General features: G+C 41.6%; 1 protein-coding gene across 2 annotated transcripts in view; it reads right to left on the reverse strand.

Moving 5' to 3' along the window:
* Positions 1-13,574: 13,574 nt before the first annotated feature.
* RAD23B (RAD23 homolog B, nucleotide excision repair protein) overlaps positions 13,575-26,385 on the reverse strand; it is a 44,125-nt gene continuing 31,314 nt past the window's right edge. For both annotated transcript variants that reach the window (XM_067743743.1, XM_067743744.1), the window contains 4 exons: positions 23,551-23,683; positions 21,567-21,694; positions 19,848-20,018; positions 13,575-14,935 (listed from right to left, as the gene is read on the reverse strand). In XM_067743743.1, the coding sequence (XP_067599844.1) occupies positions 14,822-14,935; positions 19,848-20,018; positions 21,567-21,694; positions 23,551-23,683 (546 nt within the window). In that variant the 3' untranslated portion in view covers positions 13,575-14,821. The remainder of the gene's footprint in view (positions 14,936-19,847; positions 20,019-21,566; positions 21,695-23,550; positions 23,684-26,385) is intronic.

Raw genomic sequence — 26,385 nt, forward strand, 5'->3', positions numbered from 1 at the left:
TATCGTTCTCTGAAAATTTTGAATGACTCCAAAAACGTTTTATTAAACGTTTAAAAAAATTCTCCAGAGGGAATCTCAACTCCATTGCATGCTATGCAACCTTTACTAGATCATTTACGCTTTTCGTGCCTCAGTTTCTTCATCTGGGCACAGAAACATGAGGATAATGATGGTCCCTGCCTTAGAGTACAAAGGGCACTTAGCCTCATCCGGCTCCGTAAATACTCAATAAACATGGGCTACTGTTACATCCACACAGTCTGCCTTCACACACAAACTATCAATACGTTCCCGGGTTGTGGAAGACATCGGGACCACTCCCAGATGCCCTTTCGTGGAAGGACTTGCTGCCAAGCTGCAGAGAGCAGCCCTTCCTGGGGCAGCCGCACCTGCTGACCGAGTGATGGGGGAGGGGAGGGCGGCACAAAGGCCCAGCCACTTCAGCCAGATGTGTGACAGCTCTGCCCAGCAAGCCTGGCTCCAGGTCTCCCCCACGGACTGGCCGAGGCTTTGTCAGCCTTGCATCGCAGTTGCCTCCCTCCTCGGCCCAGTTAGGTGCTGGTCCCCAACAAACCTCTTGCCCCCTGAACTCCACTGCAGTTTTTGCTTCCCGAGAAACTTACCTGCGGCAGCTGGTTCTGGGAGAGGTCCAAGAAAGCAGGTGGTTAGATGGTTCTTGGGACTGCAGCACTCCCCTCTCAGCTGGCAAGGAGGGCCCCATCCCTGGTGGCAGGGGAAGCACAGGCAGGCCCGAGCACAGGGGTGATGAATGGATGGTGTACCTGTGGGTGGAGTGTGCAGGCAGGCCATGAGTGTACTGGACATTTGAGAGTGACGGTGGGGTGGGGAGTAATAAAGATACCAGTATTAAACGGCCATGGCTAAGTACTGTTGATACTCCCACTGAAAGATGATGCACAGCTGAGGCCTAGGGGCAGCCAGTGGAAAGTCAGGGATGGAAGCCACAGGGCATCTTTAATTGCATACAAGGAAACTTTCATCTTCTATCCAGGGCAAGCCCACAAGCCCAAGACGTAATAGTCTGAGTGGCTGAACTTCAAAGACAGTTAACTGCCTACCAGGGCAAGCCCAGTGAGGGCAAGGTAAAGTCCTGGGATCCCGACCAATGAGATAGGGACATCTGGGGAGAGGCCACTGAATGTGTCAGTTCCCCAGACTCCACTGAACCCTCCAAGCCGGAAGCCTGGTGCAGCCCGCCCCTCCCCCCCAAGACGGTACAGAGGCCCCTTCCTACAAGGCAACATTCGCTCCTCAGAGCCCCACCTCTGCCTGTCTGGAATCTCCTTTAAGAAATCCTTGCCAGGGGCTTCCCTGGTGGCGCAGTGGTTGAGAGTCCGCCTACCGATGCAGGGGACACGGGTTCGTGCCCCGGTCCGGGAAGATCCCACATGCCGCGGAGCGGCTGGGCCCGTGAGCCATGGCCGCTGGGCCTGCGCGTCCGGAGCATGTGCTCCGCAATGGGAGAGGCCACAACTGTGAGAGGCCCGCGTACCGCAAAAAAAAAAAAAAAAAGAAAGAAATCCTTACCTTCCCTGAGGTTAAAATGACGCTCATATTCCTTTTGTTAGTGTTTGTTTTCTCCCCAGCATCCAAAATCTTTTTCATAACAAGGCAGGCTCTGGGGTTAGTTTCTGTAGCCTTGGCTGGCGCGTTGGCCTCCGGGCGGGAGTTCTTGAACTGTGCGGGTTCCCAGGCCTTGCCCAAAGGCCTGTGCACCTCTCGGCCCTTGCGAGGACCAGAGAGCGGGACGGGCCGCACTCCGGGGGAGCGCGGCGCCGGCGGGCGGCTGTGAGGACGGCGCCGCTCCCCATCCTCACTCCGGGGGTGCGGCTCCGGCGCGGCTGCCCCCGCGCGGCGCAGATCTTCAGCGTGGGCGCCTCCGGACACGCCCAGCCTCCTTTATAGCCGCGCAACCACAGCTGTTTGTTTTTCCGGCCGGCGAACTTCATCTTCCGGATCATCCAGGACAGGGACAGAGGCGGCGAAGCGATGCGACTCATGCACAACCTCTTTAGCACAAACTGGTTGAAGGTGGAGTTGTTTCCTCCGGGCCAGAAACCGTGCAGCTCTGCGAACAGCTTCTGTAGATGTCCTGGCTCCTGGGTTCCGTGCAGCGAGAGTTTTGGTCCTCCTTGTGGTGGATATCGACTCCCGTGATGGCGCCTTATGCTCAGACAGGTCCCTAAAATGTCCTTTTATTTGTTTTCAGTTTTCCCTTTCACATTTAGGTCTTAATCAACCAAAGATAACTGAAGACACACATACATATGACTTTATTTTTGTCCAGATAGAAGCCAGTCTCCCCAGCAGCATTTACTAAATATTCCATCCTTTGTCCACAGATACTTGGTGTTAACTTCCCTCGCATGTGAGGCTCTCCTATATTCCTAGATCTGCTTCAGGATTTCCGGCTTTCTTCCGTTTGCTTTGTCCTGTGCTGCTTCTTGGGCTATGGCTTTGTAATGCATCTTAATCACTGGTAAGTGAGGTAGGTGTAAACAAGAATTATTATCATTACAGATGAGGGCACTCAGGCTCGGAATATTGGAGTGAGTTGGCCAAGATCACAGGGCTAATAAGTGGCCACATCAGGATTCAAACCCACGTCTGCATTATTTCAAAGACTGGGATCTTTCCACTCCACAAGGCTGTCCTCAGAGTTGTCTCTTTCCCAGGGAGCAGAAGGGGTTGGTTGCGATGGTAGTTTGAGCGCACTGGCGTCATGCTCCCTGTCTCAAAGGAGGTCATGTTCCGTCCCAGAAGCAACTGACATTTCCTTTGGCTCCTGGAACCAGAGAGAAGCCACATTATCTGCCACTGTTGTCTTCCCTTGGGAGCACCCAGCAGGGCCAAGAGGACCAGTCCCGAGCTCAGGACCCAGAGGAACAGCCTCCACTTTAGTGGGCAGTGGGCTTCCTGCTTCCTGTACTGTGGCTGTGAGGAAGGGCTGAGAAGCCATAGAATTGTCTTCATTTCTTTGAAAATAGATCTGACCACATCTGTCTCCTCTGCTAAAATCAAAATAAACAAATGACACTACCCCCCCCCCACCCCCAGCAAGAAAAAACAAAACCTACAGTGGTTCCCCAAGGAAGCAATAGGGTACAGACTTTTGGGTTTTTTTGTGTGTTTCTTATTAGCCAATGACCCTATTTTTTCCTATAACAGAACAATATACAGAAGCCTCAAATGTAAAACATTAAAGTGTAGCTTTAGAGGCAAGTGGTCTGTTCAGCCTCCTCCTTGTGCCTGGCATACAGTAGGTGCTCAGTAAATACTGATGGCTGCAGGGGCCTCTGGCTGAAGAATCCACATGGTTAAGGGAGGCCCATCGCTCCAGCTGGAGAGTGGCACATGGACGGGTCAAGACCAGACAGCAGGGAGCAGGGAGCTCCCGGTGGTGTCAGCCTGGGATATCTCCCTCACAGCCCCTTGGACAAGTCTCTGTGTGGATGGGTTTTGAAGGAGAATAGGCTGATTCTCCTAAAGGGAGGGTCTTCTCCACCCCAACCCTGCTTCATGTACAGTAATATAAATATGAAGGAGAAAAAAACCGCATCTGACTCCAAATCCCAAGAGCTTTCCCTGAGCTGCTCCCTCCGGGTGTGCCGTAGGAGGGCAAAGGTACAAGAACATGTCAGATGAAGAAAATCCCACTGTCTCCCCAGCTCGCATGCTCGTACAGACAGAAAATCGGCATAAAGGGGGACATGGGGGTGGCTTGGAGACAGGTCCCCATCCTCCCTGGGCTATGTTCTAGTTATGTCACCCTCTCTGAGCTTCAGCTTCTCATCTGCATGGCAGGATTAAATGAGTCAATGTAGATATGGCTTAGTGCCCACGGTCCTGTAGGTTTAGTTCCCTTCCTTCCTTTCCCCCCACACAGAGCACCCCAGCGTTCCTCTGGGCAACAGAGGGCCAGTGTGGGCTGGCTTTTCTAGACCAGCATTTTCCCCCTTCTCCCCTGAGCCAGATTCCCCACAGGTGCCTTCAACTCTTCCACGTTGCAGAGGTGCTGGTTCCCCCTTATGGGCCCATTTCTTCCCCATCCTGTGCTCCCACCTAAAACACTGCTGGCTCTCCCTCACCACAAGGGGGCGTATCAGGGTATGGTGGAGAGCATTTTCCATTATTTCCATTCCCCTTCCCAACCTGTTCCGTCAGGTCCTGGCATTTCCCCATCACTCAGTTGGGCTTTGCATTTTACTTTCCCTCTCCAGGGCCAGACCAGCCTCCCTTCCACCCCAAACCTGTAGCCAGGGCTTCAAAGCACAGTTCCTTCCAGTTCCCTTGTTAGCTGTGAGTGCCGAGCTCCTACTGCTGCTGATTGATATGGCAAGTTTTGTTTTTGGCTTTGACGTGTCCATAAAACAAATGTGCACATAAACAATTATGGTCAGATATGCAGTCAGTGCACTACATGTTCAGACAGTAGAACAAGTGAGCAGTCCTCTACTGGCTCCTGGGTAGGAAAGCCTTCCCAGTGCATGTAACGCTGAAGTGGGTTTTAAAGGTGGAGTAGGAGTTCAGATGAGGAGAGAGGAACATGGGAGAATTTCTAGGCAGAGTGACCAGCACGTGTAAGTGTGTACAGCTGTGGAAAGGCCTGGGTCATGGAGTCGTGTGGTATGGGGTGGAGAGGGAGGGGGACGGGCTGAAGGCATACGCTGAAGCAAGCCTGTAAAGGGCGCTGAAAGCCAAAGAGAGGAGTTCGGAGTTCATTACCCTGAAAGCAGGAATGGAGGGCATTATGGCAGAGGGGTACCAAACGAGCTCCAGGTATCAATTTCCCAACCATATCTGCAGCAGACAGGAGGAAACCTTTCACCAGCAACCCAGTGACCATCCCAAGTAGTGTTTTTGGGGTCATTTAACAAGTCTAAAGTGGAAAAACCATCAGTTCTCAAACTTTCCAGTTTTAGGACCTCTTCTCCCTCTTAAAAATTGAGCAACCCAAGAGGTTTTGTTCGTGTGGGTTGCCTCTATCAATATTTACTTGATTAGAAATTGAGAAATTTTAAAAGTTAATTCATTTGAAACAAACAGTGTATGTTGAAGTGTTTTTTAATCTTTATGAAAAATAATTATTGTTAAAGGAATTAATGACAGGAATGGTGTTGTATTTGATTTTTGCAAATCTCTGTTATCTGGCTTCATAGACGACAGCTGGATTTCCACATGTGCTCCTTCATTCCATCTGTTGTGATATCACATGCCATGCAGCCTCTGGGAAACTCCACTATACACCTATGAGAGACTGGGAGTGAAAACAGCAAGCAGAGTCAGTGTTATTATGAAAATGGCTCATCTCATAGACCCCTCCTGCAAGTGGTCTTCAAGTCACATTTTAAGAACTGCCAGGCAAATCATCAGAGGAGCAAATAGCTGTCAGAACAGCAAGGAGGGGCTTTTAAAAAAATCACAGGAAGGAAAAAGACTTAATTCAGGGGATATGAAGAGGCAGGGGTGAAAGCAAGGCTGTGTCACCTAGGGCGACACAGGTTTGCCTCCTGGCTCTGCCACTAAGTAACTGTGTAGCTTTGGCCTGACTGACCTCAGTTAACCCATCTGTAAAATGGCAATAATGCTAGTATAAGTAAAGCATGCAGCACAGGGTGAGACATTTGGACTTCTGAAGGTTAGCTCCCTCCTCCTGGGCCAAAAGAGGACTTTGTGAAAACAGCTTTGGTTCAGTAGCTAAGAGATACATGTAAGTCTGGGATAGGCTGTTTTTGCTTCTGTAACATGGGTCAGACGTGAACTCCAAATGCACGGGCACCTTGAAAACTTTGGTACTATTCGCACAGCTGCTCAGTCCAAGGCCACAGTGTAATGTGGCTGTCAAACCAGCAAGCTCAAATTCAGGGTGCATTCATGGAGACACCATGCACAGAACAAGGGAGGTGAGAGCTCCTCTAGTATTGGGTTGGCCAAAAAGTTCGTTTGGTTAGTGAATACGTTGTTCAGTAAAGTTCTTCGTGAAAATGAAAAATGTCTTTTATTTACTTAAAACTGAACGAACTTTTTGGCCAACCCAATACTTTGCACTGCTCAGACCCCCCCTCAAGTATTGTGTTCATCAGGATGGGCAAAGCACTCTGTGTAACTCACTCCAAGTGAGGGATTTTTTTCAGCATGGAGAAGACTTGGCCAGAGGTGGGGAGGCGGTCAGGGAGACACAATCACTCTTCTAAAAGACCTGAGAGGTTGGCACACTGGCTCAGGGTGACCCCCAGAAATGAATTAGGCCCTGAGGATGGCCTGTCCGGACAGGCAGAGGGGAGAGGGGAGCTTGACAATCCCTAGAGTGTAGGAAGTCAGAGCTGGCAGTAGTGAGGGCCACATCACTAGAAGTGTCCAAGTGGAGGCTGGAGATGAGGCATGAAAGAGGCCCTGTGCTTGGTCACTGGGTGGCACCCATAGGCCCTTCCCAGTCTGAGTTCCTGTGCCTCTGGCACCTCGGAGACTGTCAGAGGAAATCAAAAGGGAACACTGAGAGTCCCTAGGGGTGGGTGAAAGGGGCAGTGGGCATTCCGCCAGGCATTTTTGCTGGGTTCTCTGCCAAATTTGATCCAGAGATGAGATGTAGCTGCTAATTCCTTGGCCTAGAAATGGACAGGAGAAAATTCAGCATTGCTCAGAAAGTTCGTAAACATTAAAGCTTTCTGTGCCTGAAATGCCAATGTTTGTGCTGCGCTGCCCCCGCTGAGGGGGAAGCCCCCCAGCCCCTTGGGAATGTGAGGGGCCAACAGTGAAGGAGGGAGGACCAAGGCACCCAGAGATCAAAGAGGCGCACTCAGCATCATTGAAAAGAACTCAGTCACTCTCTCAGTCCTTTAGGGGCCAAGCCTCATCATTGCAGAAAGGCAGAGAACTTCTCCCAGCCTTCAGGACAGGCAGTCTGCAGCCACATTAAAGCCTTGGCCTTGGGAGAGATGTTCACCAATCCATTCTCTAATTTGACCCCTACTAGCAAGCTGTAAGGCGGGCTCTGCTTTACAGATGAGGAAATCGGGACACATGGCCGAAGTCACACAGCTGGCATGGGGTGTGAAGACAGAAATCCAGGCCTAAGTCCAAACCCTGACCCCCAAGACCCTCTGACCTGGCCCCAGCATGGGATTCTTGGGACTGCAGCTGTTGCTCTGCTCTCCATTTAAGTCTCAGATGTAGGCCCATTTGGAATTTCTCAACAGAATCCCGCTGTCCCTGCAACCAGCCAGCTCACTGTATTATGTGTCAGGTCTTCAGAATCTGGTGCCAAGGTCCCTGGGCTGAGGAAAGAAAAACAGAGCAGGCTTTGGGACTCTGTTCATTGTCCCTCAGCTTCTTAGTCGGCTTTTAGAACTGAAGGGATGGCAGACAGGGTAAGGAGAGCCTGGAGCCCTAGTAAAGATGACAGAGGTTGTCCCAACTATTTGTTCATTGCCTGTTTATCCATCCAGAACTGACAAGGCATTTCCACCCTTCACTTGTTCTGGGGGCACAGAGATTAAAGGCACATTGCCTTTAAAGAGCTTGTCAGGTGTTCTCTCATTCACTGTACAGTTTAATGGGAGACACAAATAGACACTTTCAATTCAGGGTTTTCACTTTTATGATAGATATGTACGTACAAGTGGCTGAGGGAATAGAGAAAAAGAGGTCTCTGGCCCAAATTGGAGGGCAAAGGGGGTCGTGGGCAAGCTTCCTGAAAGAGGGGTCTTGTATGGTTTTGAACAGAGGAACCAGCAAGATAAAAGCGGTAGGAACAATTCCAAACCAAGTGCCTGCCTGGCTTTAGGCAATTGCTCATTAGTTGCTGAATGCATGAATCAGGGTGGTAGCATGTGCCAAGACAAAGACACCACAGAGCGCAATCCTTGCAGGGGAAGCGTGACTAGTGTAGCACGTGGGCTGCACTCCTGTCCGTTAGTCTGCTCCTCCTGCAGTCTCCCTGACCACCACTAGCACCTGAAACACACTTAGGCAGCTGAGTGCCTACGAAGATGGGTTACACGCAGGGGAGATGACAAATAAGTAAACACATTGAGCATAATGGGAGCTAAGTCTCTCACTGTGCAAGAAAGGACTTATAAATAATGAAAGGGAGAAGCTAGAATGAACCTTGTGGTGCTGGACTAGAATTAAAGGTACCAGTGTGACTGGTCAGAATGGCCATCATCAAGTCTACAAATAATAAATGCTGGAGGGGGTGTGGAAAAAAGGGAACCTTCCTACACTGCTGGTGGGAAAGTAAATTGGTGCAGCCACTATGGAAAACTGTATGGAGGTTCCTTAAAAAACTAAAAACAGAGTTGCCGTATGATCCAGCAATCCCACTTCTGGGCATATATCTGGAGAAAACTCTAATTCAAAAAGATACATTGGGGCTTTCCTGGTGGCACAGTGGTTGAGAGTCTGCCTGCCAATGGAGGGGACATGGGTTTGAGCCCTGGTCTGGGAGGATCCCACATGCCACGGAGCAACTGGGCCCGTGAGCCACAACTACTGAGCCTGCACGTCTGGAGCCTGTGCTCCACAACAAGAGAGGCCACGATAGTGAGAGACCCGCGCACTGCAATGAAGAGTGGCCCCCGCTCGCCGCAACTAGAGAAAGCCCTCGCACAGAAACAAAGACCCAACAGAACCAAAAGTAAATAAATAAATAAAAATTTTTAAAAAGATATATGCACCCCAATGTTCATAGCAGCCCTATCTACAATAGCAAAACATGGAAGCAACCTAAATGTCCATCAACAGAAAGAATGGATAAAGATGTGGTACCATGTATACAATGGAGTATTACTCAGCCATAAAAAAGAATGAAATAATGCTATTTGCAGCAACATGGATGGACCTAGAGATGCTATTATATACAGTAGTTTGGAAAAGAAATAGTAGAATGGAAAAAAATACAAAAAATATATATATAAAATATATTACACATATATATATAACTGAGTCACTTTGCTGTACACCAGAAACACAACATTGTAAATCAACTATACTTCAATAAAATAAAGGGAGATGACAACTTGTTAGGAAAAAAAGGTGCCAGTGTGAACTGAGGTGTTCAGTACCCATATGTAGACGCAGGAATACAGATGTGATGTTTGTGTATTTATTTTCTATGCATTTACTGAAATGCTTGGGAGCAGTGAGACTCCAGTAGCAATGAACACACCTAGAACAAAGTTTTGGTTTCTACTTGAAAGGGAACAGAGCTCGTTGGAGAAATGGTGAATTCCAGGGCTGGTGCACAGAAAGTACAAGAGCCTGAAATATATTACTGTGCCAGAAAATAAGGAAGTAGTCAAAAGAGATAAAGACACGCCAAACACAGAAGTTACCTTTGAGAACCAGAACAATGGGACATTTGAGCATCAATATAATGAGTTATAAAAATGCATGACTTGAGTCTAGTCATGAGGAAACACCAAACATAAATTGAGGGACGTGGTATAAAACAAGGGCCCTGTAATCTTAAAAAAAAAAGAGTTAAGCTCATAAAGATCAAGGAAGGACTGAGAAAGAGTACAGATTGAAGGAGACTAACTAAATGCAGTGTATTATTCTGGATTGAAGTCTTCTGCGATGAAGGACATTACTAGGACAACTGCAAAACTTAAATGGGTTTGGGGAAGTATGGGGTGGGGGTAATTGGGAGCTTTTTGTGCTGTTCCCAAAACTTTTCTGGAAGCCTGAAATTGTGTAAGGATACAAAAATATTTTACAATGAAAGTAACAATAAATTAGTGAAAAGATTTCTCTCCTTCGTAATTTCCTTACAAGTGGAGATAATATAAAAAGTAGTTTAAATGATGTCAAACAAGCAGAAGCAGGCCTTACTGACAAAAAAAGACATCTGAAAATGAAACAAAAAAAACCCCCACAAAATGCCCCCACCAAAAAATAGACTAAAATGCTAAAAAGTTGCAAGAAAAAAAAAAAAAATCAACTCCAGGGATCATAAAATCACCCAACCAAAAATAATAATAATAATAATTCTAACCTCAAGCTGTTCTCAGGCATAGCCCTACCAGTCCCATTCATTCTCATCTATTTTTAACCAATTTTGAGATAATTTATCACATGTTCTTCTAATCTGCTATTGTTGGCAAATAAAACCCAGTTGGCTTCTATGATTTACAATTTTGGACTTTGTTATAGATGGAAGTTGTCAATAACAAAACTCAGGATCTGCATCAAATATCCTTTGAGCCTTAAGGTGGCAATTCAACAAGCAGTAACCAATCCTGGCAGACACATGTTTGAAGTGTGGAAGGCCATGGACCGGAAGCCCATCTACAGCTAGTACACGTGTAGGATAAAGGTGCCCAACATTTTCATCACAGAAAACCTAATAGTTAAACAAAACATTGGAGAAAAAGGGTGAGGCTGCTCGGGGCGAGGCTTGGAGGCCAGCTTCCCCAGGCACCCTGAAGACCACCTCACGGTCTGGAGAGGAATACTATCTACAAACATCTATAACTCATTCTGAGCCAGGTGAGAAGAGAGGATCAGTAAGAATGGGAAATACGTTTTGAGTGAGACAAGAGGCAGAAGTCTGGGATGAAGATTTCGAATCTGTGCTCCTAGAAGACAAGTTATGCTGCACCTGTTGAAGGATCCATTACTATTCAAACGGTCTCTAAGATAGTATATCAAGCTCAATGGCAGAGACCGTGTTTCCATTCACTTTGGAATCCACAGCACCACACGTGAAGCAATCTGTCATCGCTGACGTTTCTTTGGTCCTCCTCGCCTCTCCACAGTGCAAACCCTGCTTGTGGGGCCACTTTCCGTCAACTATATCATGATAGGGAAGGCCTTTTATAACCGATTTGTCACTAGCAGCGTCCCTGTGGTTCCCCAACCTTTAGTGCACAGCGCTGTATCTCTTGCCTACCAAGTCCAAGCCTTCTCCTGCCTCCTTGTCACTGCTCCTCCCATCCCCAAACTATCCACACACAGTTCTGGAAACTAGTCTGTCACCCAACAGGTCCAACTGCTATATCCCTCCCTCCAAGGTTCCAGCTACTCTCTTCCAGCTGTGGTTAAGATCCTTGTTCGAATTGCCCCAGCTCTGATCCCAGGGCGCAGGGATTCCCAGATGCATTCATTTGACTTTTCTGTTCTGGTTGATTCATCACTATGCCAGGTGCTTCTGACAGCGCTTAGTGCTGAATTTAGTTATCTTGCTAAAGAGAAAGACATAGCATAGGAACAGCAAAGAATAATTTTAGACACCGCATACATGCCAAACAAGCACACCAGGCACACGATGCGCTCCTCCCTTTGATAACGAATATATGGGGGTGATACCACCCCTCTGGAAAGAACCCACGAGGGTCACAAGCAAAGCAAACTGAAGCTAAGACCTCAAGAGGCCAAGAATGCCAAATAGAGGGGGGAAAACATCATAATTTAACACATGATGGACCTGGTTGCAATTTTTTTTTTTTTTTTTTTTGCGGTACGCAGGCCTCTCACTGCTGTGGCCTCTCCCATTGCGGAGCACAGGCTCCGGACGCGCAGGCTCAGCGGCCATGGCTCACAGGCCCAGCCGCTCCGCGGCATGTGGGATCTTCCCGGACCGGGGCACGAACCCATGTCCCCTGCATCAGGAGGCGGACTCTCAACCACTGCGCCACCAGGGAAGCCCCTTGGTTGCAATTTAAAACGGGGTGGCAAACTTTTTCTGTAAAGGGCCAGATAATAATTATTTAGGTTTTGCTGGCCATAGTCTTTGTTGCAACTATGCAACAGCAAACCTCTTTAGCACAAAGGTAGCTGCTTATAGACAATATGTAAATAAATGAGCATGCCTGCGTTTCAATAAAACTATTTATGGACACTGGAATTTGAATCAATCTTCACATGTCATAAAATCCTTTTTGTAAAAACAAACACAAAAACAAAAAACATTAAAAAATGTAAAGGCCATTCTTAGCTCATGGCTCATACAACAGACGGTGAGCCAGATTTGGCTCATGGGGCTGCAGTTTGCCAGCCCCTGGCTTAGAACAAAGTGGAACAAAATGGACACTGGGCCGTCAATTGGAAGGACACATTGTACCTGAGATGCACAGCTAGGGACCTCACCAGAACACAGACGTGGTCACGAAAGACTCCCCGAAACTGCTTACTTTGGGTTTAATATTTTGTAGCTATCTTCGGCTGGCTGATACAAGAAAAGAAGTATGGAAAAGGGGGAACTCACTGAAATCTCTAAAAGCTCTCATGAACTTTGATTACATTCTATCAAGTATCCCATCTCTGTGTTGATATTTCAGCTGAGAACACAAACAGGAGACCCAATAAAATCGACCTAGTGCCTGGCCTCCTACACACTATGTTCACCAATTAGTGAAGAAAACAGAAGGATAAGTGATAGAGGCACCATCAATTTCCAATCTAAGATTCGATATGGTAAAATCATTTAAAAAATGAGAAATGCCATGTTGGATATATTGAAAATATTTTATAATTAATTCTCTAGAATCCTAGCCATCTAGTACAAGAAAAAATTGTATGGTGGAACACTTCAGTATTTTTAAACAATGTAAAGACATATTTGACTAGGGGATGGCAATAAGAATTGAACAAATATAAACCTAAGCTTCCTCATTTTCCACAAAGCAACTCAACAATAAATATATTTCAGGGAACAGATGACAGAATACCTCAAATGCAAAATTCCAAAGTCATGTAGACACTTAGATTAACCAAAATTGTTTGTAAATTAAAAGATAACAGCAAAAGGTCACAAAAAGCCTATTTCTTTCATAGCGTCATGGGTGATTCTTTAAGCAGATAAACAAAGTACTGTAAAGAATGGTCAAAACTTGGCTTGAACTGTCTTCTGGTAATTATTAATCCCACTATTTGTAGTTTTGTTGTCCAAGGACAAAAGCTCCATGTGATCGATCACCTTCTGCTGTCACTTTCCAGAGAAAAGAGAGGCTGCTGCTGGTTGTTTTTTCCCTTTTCCAGCTTTCACTATGCTCTAAGCAATTAGTGGCAGATAAAATATCGTTAAAATAAAGTATCCCATTTTCCCACCAGAACTGCCAGCCCTCTTCCCAACTCATTGTTCTGCTTTGAAAGATGAACATATTTAGAAATCCTCATTTTATTCTGAGACATTTCTGCATAATCCATTATAAAACATACAGGTAATACAAAATCCAAAGGTCCTGTTTTGTTTATGGAATAAACACGTGAAGATTAAACTACATGATGACACCATGGGGAGAAATCATGGTTTATTTTCATGAGATAGTTCATGAGTGCATGACGTAAAAGCTTAAAAGTTGTCACCAAACTGTGCTAAGTATTATTTAGAGATTATGCAGGAAGAAATCTGTGCAAATTCATCTTCTTCACTCAGTATCAGATAGTAGAAAAAAAACATTTCTTTAAACAGTTTTTTTTATATTCAGGAAAACAGATTTGAAAAACTGAACAAGTAGACACCTGCTCCCTCTTTATGATCAAATAACAATGACAATGAAGGAGATTCCAAAGAAAAAAGCTGAGATGAAAAAAATCCAAATAAAAGCCAACACTGCTATTAAGATTTTTCTTTTAATATGCCATGAGATATCTTGATTGTATATTTTCCAAAGTACTTTTCCAGCCGCATCTCCCAGCCCTTCCAAAAGATTTCTCCAGTCTGTCCAATGCAATAAAGGATGCTAGATTATAGTTCTGTCCACCTTCTCTTTTCGAAAGCAAATAATCCTAAATGACTTTAATGGTCATACATTCTTATCTAATAAGGAAAAACATTTACAAAGATCAGAAACCCAGTTTTGAGACATTTGCATTAATTTTGAACTGAATCAGCATTTTGTGGGTTTTAAAAAAGGCAGCAGTTGGAATTCATGACTTGCTGACAAACACATTTCTGCTGAGGGAAGGGGAAGACAGGGATAGTGAATGCTGCATTTCTCCATTGGCCCCAAAGTGCTAATTCCACAACGGGATACATCAAAAGCAAACATGCAACTGTGGTTTTAAAACTTTTTACTGCAATATAACAATGAAGTAAACAGTAATTAGACACCTACCAATTTCCCCCCCAAAACAAACCCAAAAAATGTAAACAGGAAAATAACTCTGCCTATACTTGTACAGCTTCTCAAATCATGTTAGAAGGGTCTCACATTCAATGATCAAGAAATTTAAAATAGCAGTAATTATTTTCATTTTAAGAAAAGATTCCCCCCTCTCCCCCCTCAACCCCAAGTATTTATCATGAAAGAATGGGCTTTCTTACACATTAATTTTATACTTATTTGAAGCAGCAACAATAACCATCAATAATTTGGCATTTCTGTTTACAGTTGCTCCAATTTTTTTTTTTTTTTTTAATTTCACAAAGCCATTATCCAGTGTTGCCATAAAACAGGGACTGTAGATTCTAGGTAGCAAAGATTCTTTCTGAAACCACTGTTAAGTCAAAGAAATATAAAGCAGGGCATTACACTAAATTTCTGGATCTAGTACACTAAAAAGAGTGAAACCTAGGAAAAGTTACCTACTGTTTTATAGAGGAAATAAAGACCTGCAAAAGCTGACTTTTGGTTGTATAATATTTTACACGCTGTGTGGATCTGCGGCATCTGCTAATTGAAGCAGACATGCACGGTATTTATCCCTGCCCTGTATCCTAGACCCCCCTCCCCACCCCCAAGAATCTACTACCTTATACCAAGTATTGTGGATATGAGCCCAAGTCATCCCAGACAATCCAGTGAACAAAGTTAGTGTAATGCACTGGTGTGAAGTGTGAGATAAAAAAAAGTCCCTTTCAATCTTCATCAAAGTTTTGCTGTAGAAGAAAATTGGCAGCCAAGTTCTCATTCTTCTCACAAGCAAAATATGCTTGTATCACAAGTCCTTCAGGAAATCCTAATGCCTTTAACTGGAAGAAAAGAAAGAAAACATATTATGGAGTCCAGCGTAGCACTACTGACAGATCATCACTTGAAAACATACTATAAAGGACACAAAGAAGCTTGAGAATTTTACATGAATTCACCCCTATCTGAATATGGAGTCATTGTCCAATTCAAGGGGGTAGACAGAACCCAGGCCCTTTCCTGTAACCACCTACAAATTCTTTGTTCCTAGTTAAAGCTATTAGGCTAACAGATACTTTGATAACACTCATTGGCATTAACACTAGAAATTAGCTTCTGTGGTGGTTTAAAAATAAATGACTTTACAGAAATCTGTAAATCAAATGGCTTTTAGTACATAAGTGGTGAAGCTATGGATGAGAGCAACCAGAGGTTGCTAATTATTTGTAAAGAGAGCCACATCTTTCATTAGGGTCATATATTACTCAACCTCCTTGCCTTATGAAACACTTCATACTACAAAAATGAGTGGTCAATTATTAGTAATATTACATGATATATTTTTGAAATCAAGACATATGGTGTTTGATTTTTATTTGCTTAATTTTTATAGCATTTTAAATGGTGATACGACCCATTTAATTTTTGTCTTCCTAGTCTATTAAAAATCACTTGTAACTCAGTAATTGCTGCTATTAAAAGCCTTTAAACACTCAGGTCAACTGTCTAATTCCCTAGGTACAGCCAAATGTTATTATGTCAGCCAAATGTTATTTATGAACCCCCTTCCTCAACTGTCTCAATCGTCTTGCATTAGACTATATCAAGAAATGACTTCTAAAAACTGGGCAAAAGTCCCGATTCAGCATGATTATATTCATCCATGAAAGGAGAAGAAACTCAAAAATGATTTTGTTACCTAGGTCTTGTCCAGATTAAAGCTGGGCTAGCTGAAGTAAAAGGTAGATAGGGCACGATCCAACTATATTGCTTCTACAAGACACACACTTTAGATTCAAAGACACAAATATGCTGAAAGTAAAAGGATGGAAAAAGATATACACCATGCAAACAGTTACAAAAAGAGAGCTGAAGTGGCTATATTAATATCAGACAAAACAGACTTTAAGATTAAAATTGGTACTAAAACAAAGGACATTTTATGATGATAAAACAATCAGAAAGACTTCATTATAAACATAGAGAACAACAGAGCCCCCAAATACATGAATCAAAAACTGACAGACTTGAAGGGAGAAATAACCAATTCAACAATAGTTGGAGACTTTAATATCCCCATGTTCTATAATGCATACGAGAAGGCAGAAGACTGACAAGGATATAGAAGACTTGAAAAATACTATAAACCAACCAGACCTAACAGACATTTAGAGAACACTTAACAACAGCAAATTATACATCCTTCTCAAGAATACACAGAACATTCTCCATAAAGACCATGTTAAACCATAAAACAAGCCCCAATACATTTAAAAGGATTAAAATTATACAAATTATGTTATCTGACCACGATGGAATGAACTTAGAAATCAACAATAGAAGGAAATTTGGAAAATTCATAAATGTGGAAACTGATACAATCCTAAATAACCTACAGATCAAAGAAAAAAATGACAGAAGAAAATAGAAAATAGTTTGAGATGAATGAAAATAAAACCACAACACACTAAAACTTATGGGATGCTGCTATAGCAGTGCTTGGAGGAAACCTTCTAGCTATAAATATCTACAGGCATACCTCAGAGATACTGCAGGTTCGGTTACAGACCACTGCTATAAAGCGAATATCGCAATGAAGCGGGTCACACGAATTTTTGGTTTCCCAATGCATATGAAAGTTACGTTTACACTATACTGTAGTCTATTAAGTGTGCAGCAGCATCATGTCTAAAAAAAACAATGTACATACTTTAATTAAAAAATGCTTCATTGCCGAAAGATGCTAACCATCATCTGACAGGACAGGGTTGCCACAAACCTTCAATTTATAAAAAATGCAATTAACTGCAAAATGCAACAAAGTACAATAAAAAGAGGTATGCCTATGTATTAAGACAGATATAAAATCAATAATCTAAGCTTCAACCTTAAGAAACTAGGAAAAAAAAGAGAAAACTAAATCCAAGGCAAGCAGGAGATAAAATAGACACTAGAAAAAACACAGAATCAACAAAACCAAAAATTCTCACTTTTTTTCTTTAAATCAACAACACTGACAAACCTTTACCTAAACTGACAGGGAAAAAAAAAGAAATCTGAGGATTCAAATGACTAAAATCAAAAATAAATGTTGGAACATTACCACTTTTTATAGAAATAAAAACTACTATCAGGGAATACTGAGAACTAAGTTGTTGTATGCCAACAAACTAGGTAACATATATGAAATAGACAAATTCCTAGAAAGATAAAAACCACCCCAATTGACTCAAGAAAAAAAGGAAAAATCTGAATAGCCCTATGACAAACAAAGAGATTGAATTAGTAGTCACAAAACTTCCCCAAAAGCCAGGCCCAGATAACTACACTGGTGAATTCTACCAGCCGTTTAAAGAAAAATTAACACCAATTCTTCATAAACTCTTCCAAACAACAGACGAGGAGGGAACTCATTCTGTAAGGCCAATATTACTCTGATACCAAAACCAGACAAAGACATCACAAGAAAACTACAGACCAATATTCCTTATGAATACAGATGCAGAAATCCTCAACAAAATACTAGCAGGCCAATTCCAGCAACACCCCAGGAATGCAAGGTTAGGCCAACATACAAAAAAATCAATCAGCGTAATAAGGCATATTAACAGAAAAAGGGACACAACCACACAACCATCTCAATCAACACACAATTTGACAAAATCCCACACCCTTTGTGATAAAAACATCCAACACACTAGGAATAGAACTTCTTCAACCTGATAAAAGGAATCTAATGAAACGCACAGCTAACATCAAACTTAATGGTGAAAGACTAAATGTTTTATTTTCCTCTAAGATCTGGAACAAGATAAAAGATGTTGGCTCTCACCACTGCTATTCAACTATACAGAGGTGGCTCTAGATAGAACAATTAAGCAAATATATATATATATATATATATATATAAAATATGTATATATTAATAATAAAGGACATCCAGATTGAAAAAGAAGTAAAACTACGTCTACCTGCAAATGATATCTTACATATAGAAATCCTTAGGAACACACACACAAATTATCAGAATAAATGAGTTCAGAAAGGTTGCAAGATACACAAAATTAAATTGTATTTCTATATAACTAGCAATGAACAATCCAAAAATGAAATTAAGAAAAACAACTCTCTTTATAACAGCATCATAAAGAATAAAAATACTTAGAAATAAATTTAGCAAACTGAAGACTAAAGAAATTTCTGAAAGAAATTATGGAAATTCAATATGGAAAGACATCCCATTCTGTGTTCACGGCTTGGTAAAGACTTAATATTGCCAACATGGCAATACTCCCCAAATTGATCTACAGAAAAAAACACAGTATCTATCAAAATTCTAGCCAGTTTTCTTTTTGCAGAAATTAGACAAGCTAATCCTAAAATTGATATGAAATTGCAAGGGAACCACAGAGCCGAAACAATCTTGGGAAAGAAGAACAAATATGGAGCTCTCACACTTCCAGATTTCAAAACTTACAAAGCCAGAGCAATCAAGACAATGAAGGACTGGCATAAGGATAAACATATAGATCAGAACAGAACTGAAAGCCCAGAAATAAACCCTCACATTTATGGTCAACATATTTTCAACAAGGATGCCAAGACAATTTAATGGGGAAAGAACAGTATTTTCAATAAATGGTGCTGGGGCAACTGGATATACACAGGCAAAGGAAATGAAGCTAGGCTCCTACACCTCACACCGTAAACAAAAAGCAACTCGAAATGGATTACAGGCATTTTACATTACATAAATGTAATAAAGTTATAAAACTCTTTGGACAAAATAGAGGCTTAAATCTTCTGACCTTGGGTTAGGCAATGTTCTCTTCTATGACACCAAAAGCACAAGCAACAAAAGAAAAAATTTCTCCAACACAGAAATCAAGATTTGATAACTGTAACCTCAAAGAAAAGTTGCTCTAGAACAAGTGAGGCAATTGTCTATTTTCACTTCTATTTATTTGAGGGGGAAAAAATAACACTGCAATATATAAAGTATCTTTTTTGAAATACATAGTTACAAACCTGAACACTTGATACGTTTGTCATAAACAAAGACTAATTATAGTTCCAATGATTTTCTAAGTATTAAGTTAAAATGCACTTTCTCTGATTTCCATCTCAAAACACTTTGTAGGATAAGACAGGGCAAGTACTATGATTTCCTATTTACAAATGTTAACAATGGGGCCTAGAGAAAAATGAATGACTAGTCACAGTATCATAAAAACTAGGTTACTGCAGTGACACATGTATGGGCAGACATAGGATGAAAAGAGAATCAGGATACCAGGTTCTGATGTTTACTACACATGTATTTTATGAAAATATTCATATACATATCTATTTACATTTTAGAGACAACAGTGAAATAAAATTTTAAATATAAATTAAAAATGGATAATCTTGAATTGGGTATATACTTTAAGATCATTTTTCTAAAACATGAATGAAAATTTTAGTTTCTTGATATACTGATAACTATTTCATGCTAGACTGGTATTCAGTGCTAGTCCCTTGGCTTCACAAAGAACACAATAGAGAGCAGGGCTGAGAAGAGACTCTCCACTGCAGTCCCTAGGTTAGTAATGCTCTATTTGGCTCTGTCCAGTAAGAGCTATCTACTGTGATGGAAATACTCTATATCTGGGCTATCCAGTACAGGAGCCACTAATCCCATGTGACTACTGAGCACCTGCAATGTGGCTAGTGTGACTAGGAACTGAATTTCTAAGTTTTACTGAAACTCACCCTTTCTATAGCTTCTTTTTCCTGAGGCGTTACTTGAATGTAGTTCATATGACCACTTCCAGCTTCTGCAATTCCTCCACTGCCACCTCCACTGCCTCCTCCTTGACCACCAGCTTCTTGAACTGGTTCATTTAACATCTGAATAAAATGCTCCTGATGTTGGCTAATTTGCTGCAGTGATTTGAAGGACAGAGAAAAACAAGACATTGATATAAAGTATCTTCAGGAAAATAAGAATTCTAATACAAATAAGAGAGAAAGTTATAACTTTGCAACTGCATTATTTTAGAATGATTCTGGATTATTCAGTCTTTGGAAGGATATGATTTCTTGTACATTAAAGAAACTTCGTATTTCTGAGGTAAACAGTGAAGAATTAAAAGAATCCAAATTCTCTTTCATAAACACTCCCACCACCCCCGTCATTGTTAAAAAACTACTTGATGTATAAGAAAAAATAGAAGTTATATATATATATATATATATATATATATTTTATTCTCCACACTAGTAGGCAGTAGAATGCTATAACAGGGGTCCGTGATCCCCGGGCCATGGACCGGTACTGGTCTGTGGCCTGTTGGGAACTGGGCTGCACAGCAGGAGGTGAGCGAGCGAGCGGGTGGCGGGCAAGCGAGCCAAGCTTTAACTGTATTTACAGCCGCTCCCCATTGCCCCCCATTAGCGCCTGAGCTCCGCCTGTCAGATCAGCAGAGGCATTCGATTCTCATAGGAGCGCAAACCCTACTATGAACTGCGTGCTCCTTATGAGAATCTAATGCCTGATGATCTGAGGTGGAGCTGAGGTGGTGATGCTAGCGCTGGGGAGCGGCTGCAAATACAGATTATCATTAGCAGAGAGGTTTGACTGCACAGAGACCATAATAAATCAACTGCTTGCAGACTCATATCAAAACCCTATCAGTGAGTGGCAAGTGAAAACAAGCTCAGGGCTCCCACTGATTCTGCATTATGATGAGTTGTAGAATTATTTCATTATATATTACAATGTAATAATATGAGAAATAAAGTGCACAATAAATGTAATGTGCTTGAATCATCCCGAAACCATCATCCCCCGACCCTGGTCCATGGAAAAATTGTCTTCCACGAAACCAGTCCCTGGTGTCAAAAAGGTTGGGGACTGCTGCTATACAAAACTCAAATATTTCATGACCTGAGCATTAAAATAAGCCCACAGGGCTTCCCTGGTGGCTCAGTAGTTGAGAGTCCGCCTGCCAATGCATGGAACACGGGTTCGTGCCCCAGTCTGGGAAGATCCCACATGCCGCGGAGTGGCTAGGCCCATGAACCATGGCCGCTGAGCCTGTGCTCCGCAACGGGAGACGCCGCAACAGTGAGAGGCCCGCGTACCACAAAAAAAATAAATAAATAAAAATAAAATAAAATAAGCCCACAGGTATGTTTTCTATGAGGTAGTGCGCCACTAGTAATAAGCTTGGGAAAGAGAGACCTAGACAGTTAAACATTTCTTTTTGCTAGAGTTTCTCAGATTCTTTAATAAAGTGTTTCCCAAACAAATATCTAACCCAATCCCCACACCCAATTCTCGTTTTATCAGTACATCTATCTATAGCATGTTCTACTAAGTGCAGCTTAGAAGAACAGTTTATAGACTTGGTGAAGGAGAAGGGGTGCTTCTACAAAATGTGATATACTCTAAACCCATTTTTGGAAATTAACTGATTAAATAGTCACCTGCAGTAACTGAGGATTTTCTCGACCTATCTGTTGTAGCAATGCTGGAAGCAGGGAAGGATTCTGTTGAATAATTTGTCTCATCTGTTGAAACTGAGGCTGATTCCGTAAAAATTCAAGAGGGTGTCCTAAAATACACATGAACATTTTTAAACAAAAATAGCAATTACATATACAAACATAATCTAGACAGCAAACACTGTCAAGAAAAAATATGATTTGAATTCTCAGATGTATATAAAATGAAGTAAATAATGAAAACATCTTCAAACTGCACCAGCTCGCAAGTCTCATACTGCAGAAATTATTCCTATTAGCTAAGGTAGAGAGTACAGAACACTAAAAAAACAAAGTTTTCCTACAATTGCCCTGGGCACTCAATATTATCAAGTAACACGGAGAACTTGTGCCCTTCGTGCACTCTATCAAAATAAAAAGTATTAAAAGTTGTTCTTGATGCTCAAAAGTTCCTAAGAAAAATATATACCAGGATTAAGAAACGCAAAAAACTTACCTACTTTTAATTGCATTCAAAAGAATTATGCTTTTGAGGTTACTAAGAGTAATGAGAATTTTTTAGATGTACACTGTCATCTAAATTATTCAAGACAATCATTCAAATTAAAAATGGCCACATCGGGCTCCCCTGGTGGCGCCGTGGTTGAGAGTCCACCTGCCGATGCAGGGGACGCGGGTTCGTGCCCTGGTCCCGGGAGATCCCGCATGCTGCGGAGTGGCTGGGCCCGGGGGCCATGGCCACTGGGCCTGCGCGTCCGGAACCTGTGCTCCGCAATGGGAGAGGCCACAGCAGTGAGAGGCCTGCGTACCGCCAAGGAAAAAAAAAAAAGGCCACATCATATGGTTATTTATTCTTCTTTGTGTAACACCAGTTTTACAGAAGAAGAAAACAAGACTCAGAAACTAAGTTACCCAATAACTGCCACTGAATGGGACAGCACCCCAAATCTGAACCAAAGCTGTGGCCTCCTCTTCTATTTCCATGCTGAATCTCAGGAAATGAGAGCCTATCCTCCGGGAGACTGCACACAAAGTGCTTAGGGATTTCTGTCAACCAGAGATGACTGCCACAATTAGAGCTAGGAAATACATAAAAGAATGGTCTCTTCAAAAGTAACAGTTTGGGGGCTTCCCTGGTGGCGCAGTGATTGAGGGTCCGCCTGCCGATGCAGGGGACACGGGTTCGTGCCCCGGTCTGGGGGGATCCCGCATGCCGCGGAGCGGCTGGGCCCGTGGGCCTGTGGGCCATGGCCGCTGGGCCTGCGCGTCCGGAGCCTGTGCTCCGCAACACGAGAGGCCACAATAGCGGGAGGCCACAACAGGGAGAGGCCCGCGTACCGCCAAAAAAATAAAATAAAATAATAAAATAAAATAAAATAATAAAATAAAATAAAAGTAACAGTTTGAATTACTTTATCAATTTTACAAAGAAATAATGAAAGAGAGCATTAAATAATTCCTAGGACTACCACGGGCTCCAGGCTTTGCTTTCTAGTCAAACCTTTGCCAATGGAAGAGTGGGTGCTGTAAAGACACCTGAATTCAAGCTCTGCTTTCACCTCTAGATTCAAGATATTAAACCTCCCAGGTTTTATTTCCTTGGTTCTATAATAACCATTAAGATCCTACTGGCTTTGAAGACATTTACTGGGAGAGAAAGAGACAAGGTGAGCAAACCGTTCCAAACGGCTTCAGAATATAACACTAAATGCAAACTGGAAAGCATCTCTTCCTTAGAATAAGCTAAACAGAATATGCCCTTTACCAAAACTGTAGTAATGATGTTTAATATAAATGAGAATATCTTTTATAATTTCTTTTGGGCCCTTCTCTAACACTGAATAGAGAATTTAAGAGTTACTGAGATGCTCTGGGAATGAACCTCATCTCAAAAGCATTTTAGATTAAATTATTTTTTACTAAAGATTCAGGACCATTTCCTCCCCATTGAAAGATTCCACTTTACCTCCAGAACTTGTTGTCGTAGTCGTTGCTGTCGTAGTTGCTGCTGCTGCAGCCACTGAAGACTGAGGAGCCCCAGTACTCGCTGCTGGAGGGGGGTCAACCACAGCCTGACTTTCTCTATCTCCGGGAATTCCCTATAACACAATTTCCAAGCTTTAACATAGCTCATCATTCAAAGTTAGTTAAATATTACACAGAGTAAGAGACTTATGAATCTATTTAATATCCTTGTCTAATTTCTAAAAGCATCAAACAGATGTCTGCTTCAATTAAATGTAAAGGATCAAGACATATCTGAAATCTTCACATATTCAAATCAGATTAGAAATGGCCTCAATGTGGTATAGATAAACCCATACTGCTATAATATACAGTAGCATTGTCCAACAGAACTTTCCATGATGACGGAACAGCTCTATATCTATGCTGTCCAATAAAATACCCATTAGCCCCAAGTAGCTACTGAGAACTTGAAATGTGGCTAATGGTACTAAGACACTTAAAATTTTAACTTACTTTTAATTTTCTTACATTTAAATAGCTACTTGTACTTGATAGTACTCAACAGCTACCCTACTAGACAGTGTACATCTAGGATATGAAGTAAATAATTTTGCAATTAAAAAAATAAATCATGGAATGTTTATCCAGCAACACATGTTAACATCTAACACCAAAGTATTGGGCAAGACCCTAAACTTACATAGAAGTAATGGTGTCTAACATTATAAGGCTAATTATTTAAATTTTCAAAGTATCAACACAAATCTTATTAAAATTAGACATATCTGGCTTTTATGTTATATATCACTCTAATTGATTTTTGAACCTCACAGAAACTTTCACCAGCTCAGTGACAGAAAGGATTGTATTTTTAACCCTAGCCTTAAGATCATCCAAAGAGATTTTGATGCACACATGGCAGTTGTGAAGTGATCACTGGAAAAAGAGTCTAATGGAGACAGAGCAGGTGATGACAGCGGCCAAGTGAGGAGGATGTCCTCTACTGATCCATGGTTCTGCGAAAGCGTCATCCAGAAATGTATCACATACAAAAACTTAAAATTGATTATTCAAAAATTACAAAAAATAAAGGGAATTCCCTAGCGGTTCAGTGGTTAGGACTCCACACTTTCACTGCCAAAGGCATGGGTTCAATCCCTGGTCAGGGAACTAAGATCCCACAAGCTGCATGGCGCAGCCAAAAAAAAAAGTAAATAGGTATAAAAGAATCTTAAATAATTAAGTATTTAGGTAATGCTTTTTCTAAGTTTGTGGCATTTATCTTCTGAAGTTATTATAACTTAAAACTGCACTAAGATTTTTGGAACACCCCTATTTTGATAAACGATTTATAAGACTTCTCATATATAACTTATTAAAGTCTTTATGAAATCTTCATAGATTTTGGAAGGAGAATAAAGGAGAAAATATTGTATTTGAATATGAGATGGTAATAGTAATTGCTTCCATTTCCCAGTATATCAGAAGCCAAAATCATAAACATATGAAGAATGAACGGTAATAAACAGCAGGATAATGGCTGCCTATATTAGAAGTTTATTGTAGGCATTGCAAACAAATGTTTTTCACAATCCACCAATTCAAACCCTTAGATGAGGAGCTATCAAGTGCTAACAAACTATATAGACCGAGGATCCAAAAGCCTCCATCAAATTCTCAAACAAATTTGTTAAACTAAAAAGTTAATCACCATTGCTACAGATCTACCTCAAATTCTCATAGTATTTAGCCCTTTATTAGATCATTATTTCTCCTTTCCCATACACTCACCCTCACTTACACAGAAGTGTCAAAAACTAGTAACAGTTAAAGGTAGCCCCTTTTTTCCAGTCTATGAAACAAACAGTAAATATATAAAACTTTAAACTGTTTCATGAACTTATCTCTCATCTATTCATTTGTATTTGATGCTAAATAGCAGCAACTGTGAAGAGTGATCCATTTTTTTATACCTCAAAATTTCAAATCTATTAGATCAAAATATTTGATATCATTAAATTTATGCAGAATTCCAAATCAGGTATAAATTAGAGCCATTCTATGAAAGGAAAGGCAATATTTTAACATAATATGTATTTTTTGGGGGAGGGGAGGAATGAGCGGCAACCACAAACAGATCCACAGTAACTATCAATCCAGTATGATTCCTCAATTTCAAACAAAATGATAATTAAATGAACTGCCAGCATTTTAAAGACTCTCAAGAGGACAATGGGAAAAATAATTCAAATGATATGCTAAGAAAAGGTTTTGTGACTCTCATGCAAATAAGTAGGCAAATGACTGGTGGTAGAGAAGCACAGTTATCTGCTCATGACAGGGCCTCTCCTGAAACTACGCTCTCAAAAGGAGTTTCTAACAGAAGTACAACTGGAAACAAAGGAATGGATTAAACTTGTAGATGGTATTCCCCAAAGAGTTAGGATCTGAGATGATATTTAAGGTAATTGAGACTTTTGATAATATTCCAACACACCAAAGAATTATAGAATAAAATGTTAAGACTAAAAAGTTAATCCAATGTTATTGCAAACTTCTACACTTTGCTTTTGACCCATGTCACATTTGTAAAACAGACATTCATTGTCATAAAATATCACAGGTTTCAGTCCATGCCCACAACAATCTATTTCTCAAAAACCTTCATTAGTAGAAAACAAAACCCAATAATTTATTCAAAATTCCCTCGACTGCTACTGACTATAAATAAGCTAACAATTCAAATGCCAACAGAACCAGTCATAATATCATACATTAAATTAAATGCATGATGCTGTCAGGTAATAGGGAATGGACAGGAAGACAGTGAATT

This window comes from Pseudorca crassidens, chromosome 7 (assembly GCF_039906515.1).
Source record: "Pseudorca crassidens isolate mPseCra1 chromosome 7, mPseCra1.hap1, whole genome shotgun sequence".
NCBI lineage: Eukaryota > Metazoa > Chordata > Mammalia > Artiodactyla > Delphinidae > Pseudorca > Pseudorca crassidens.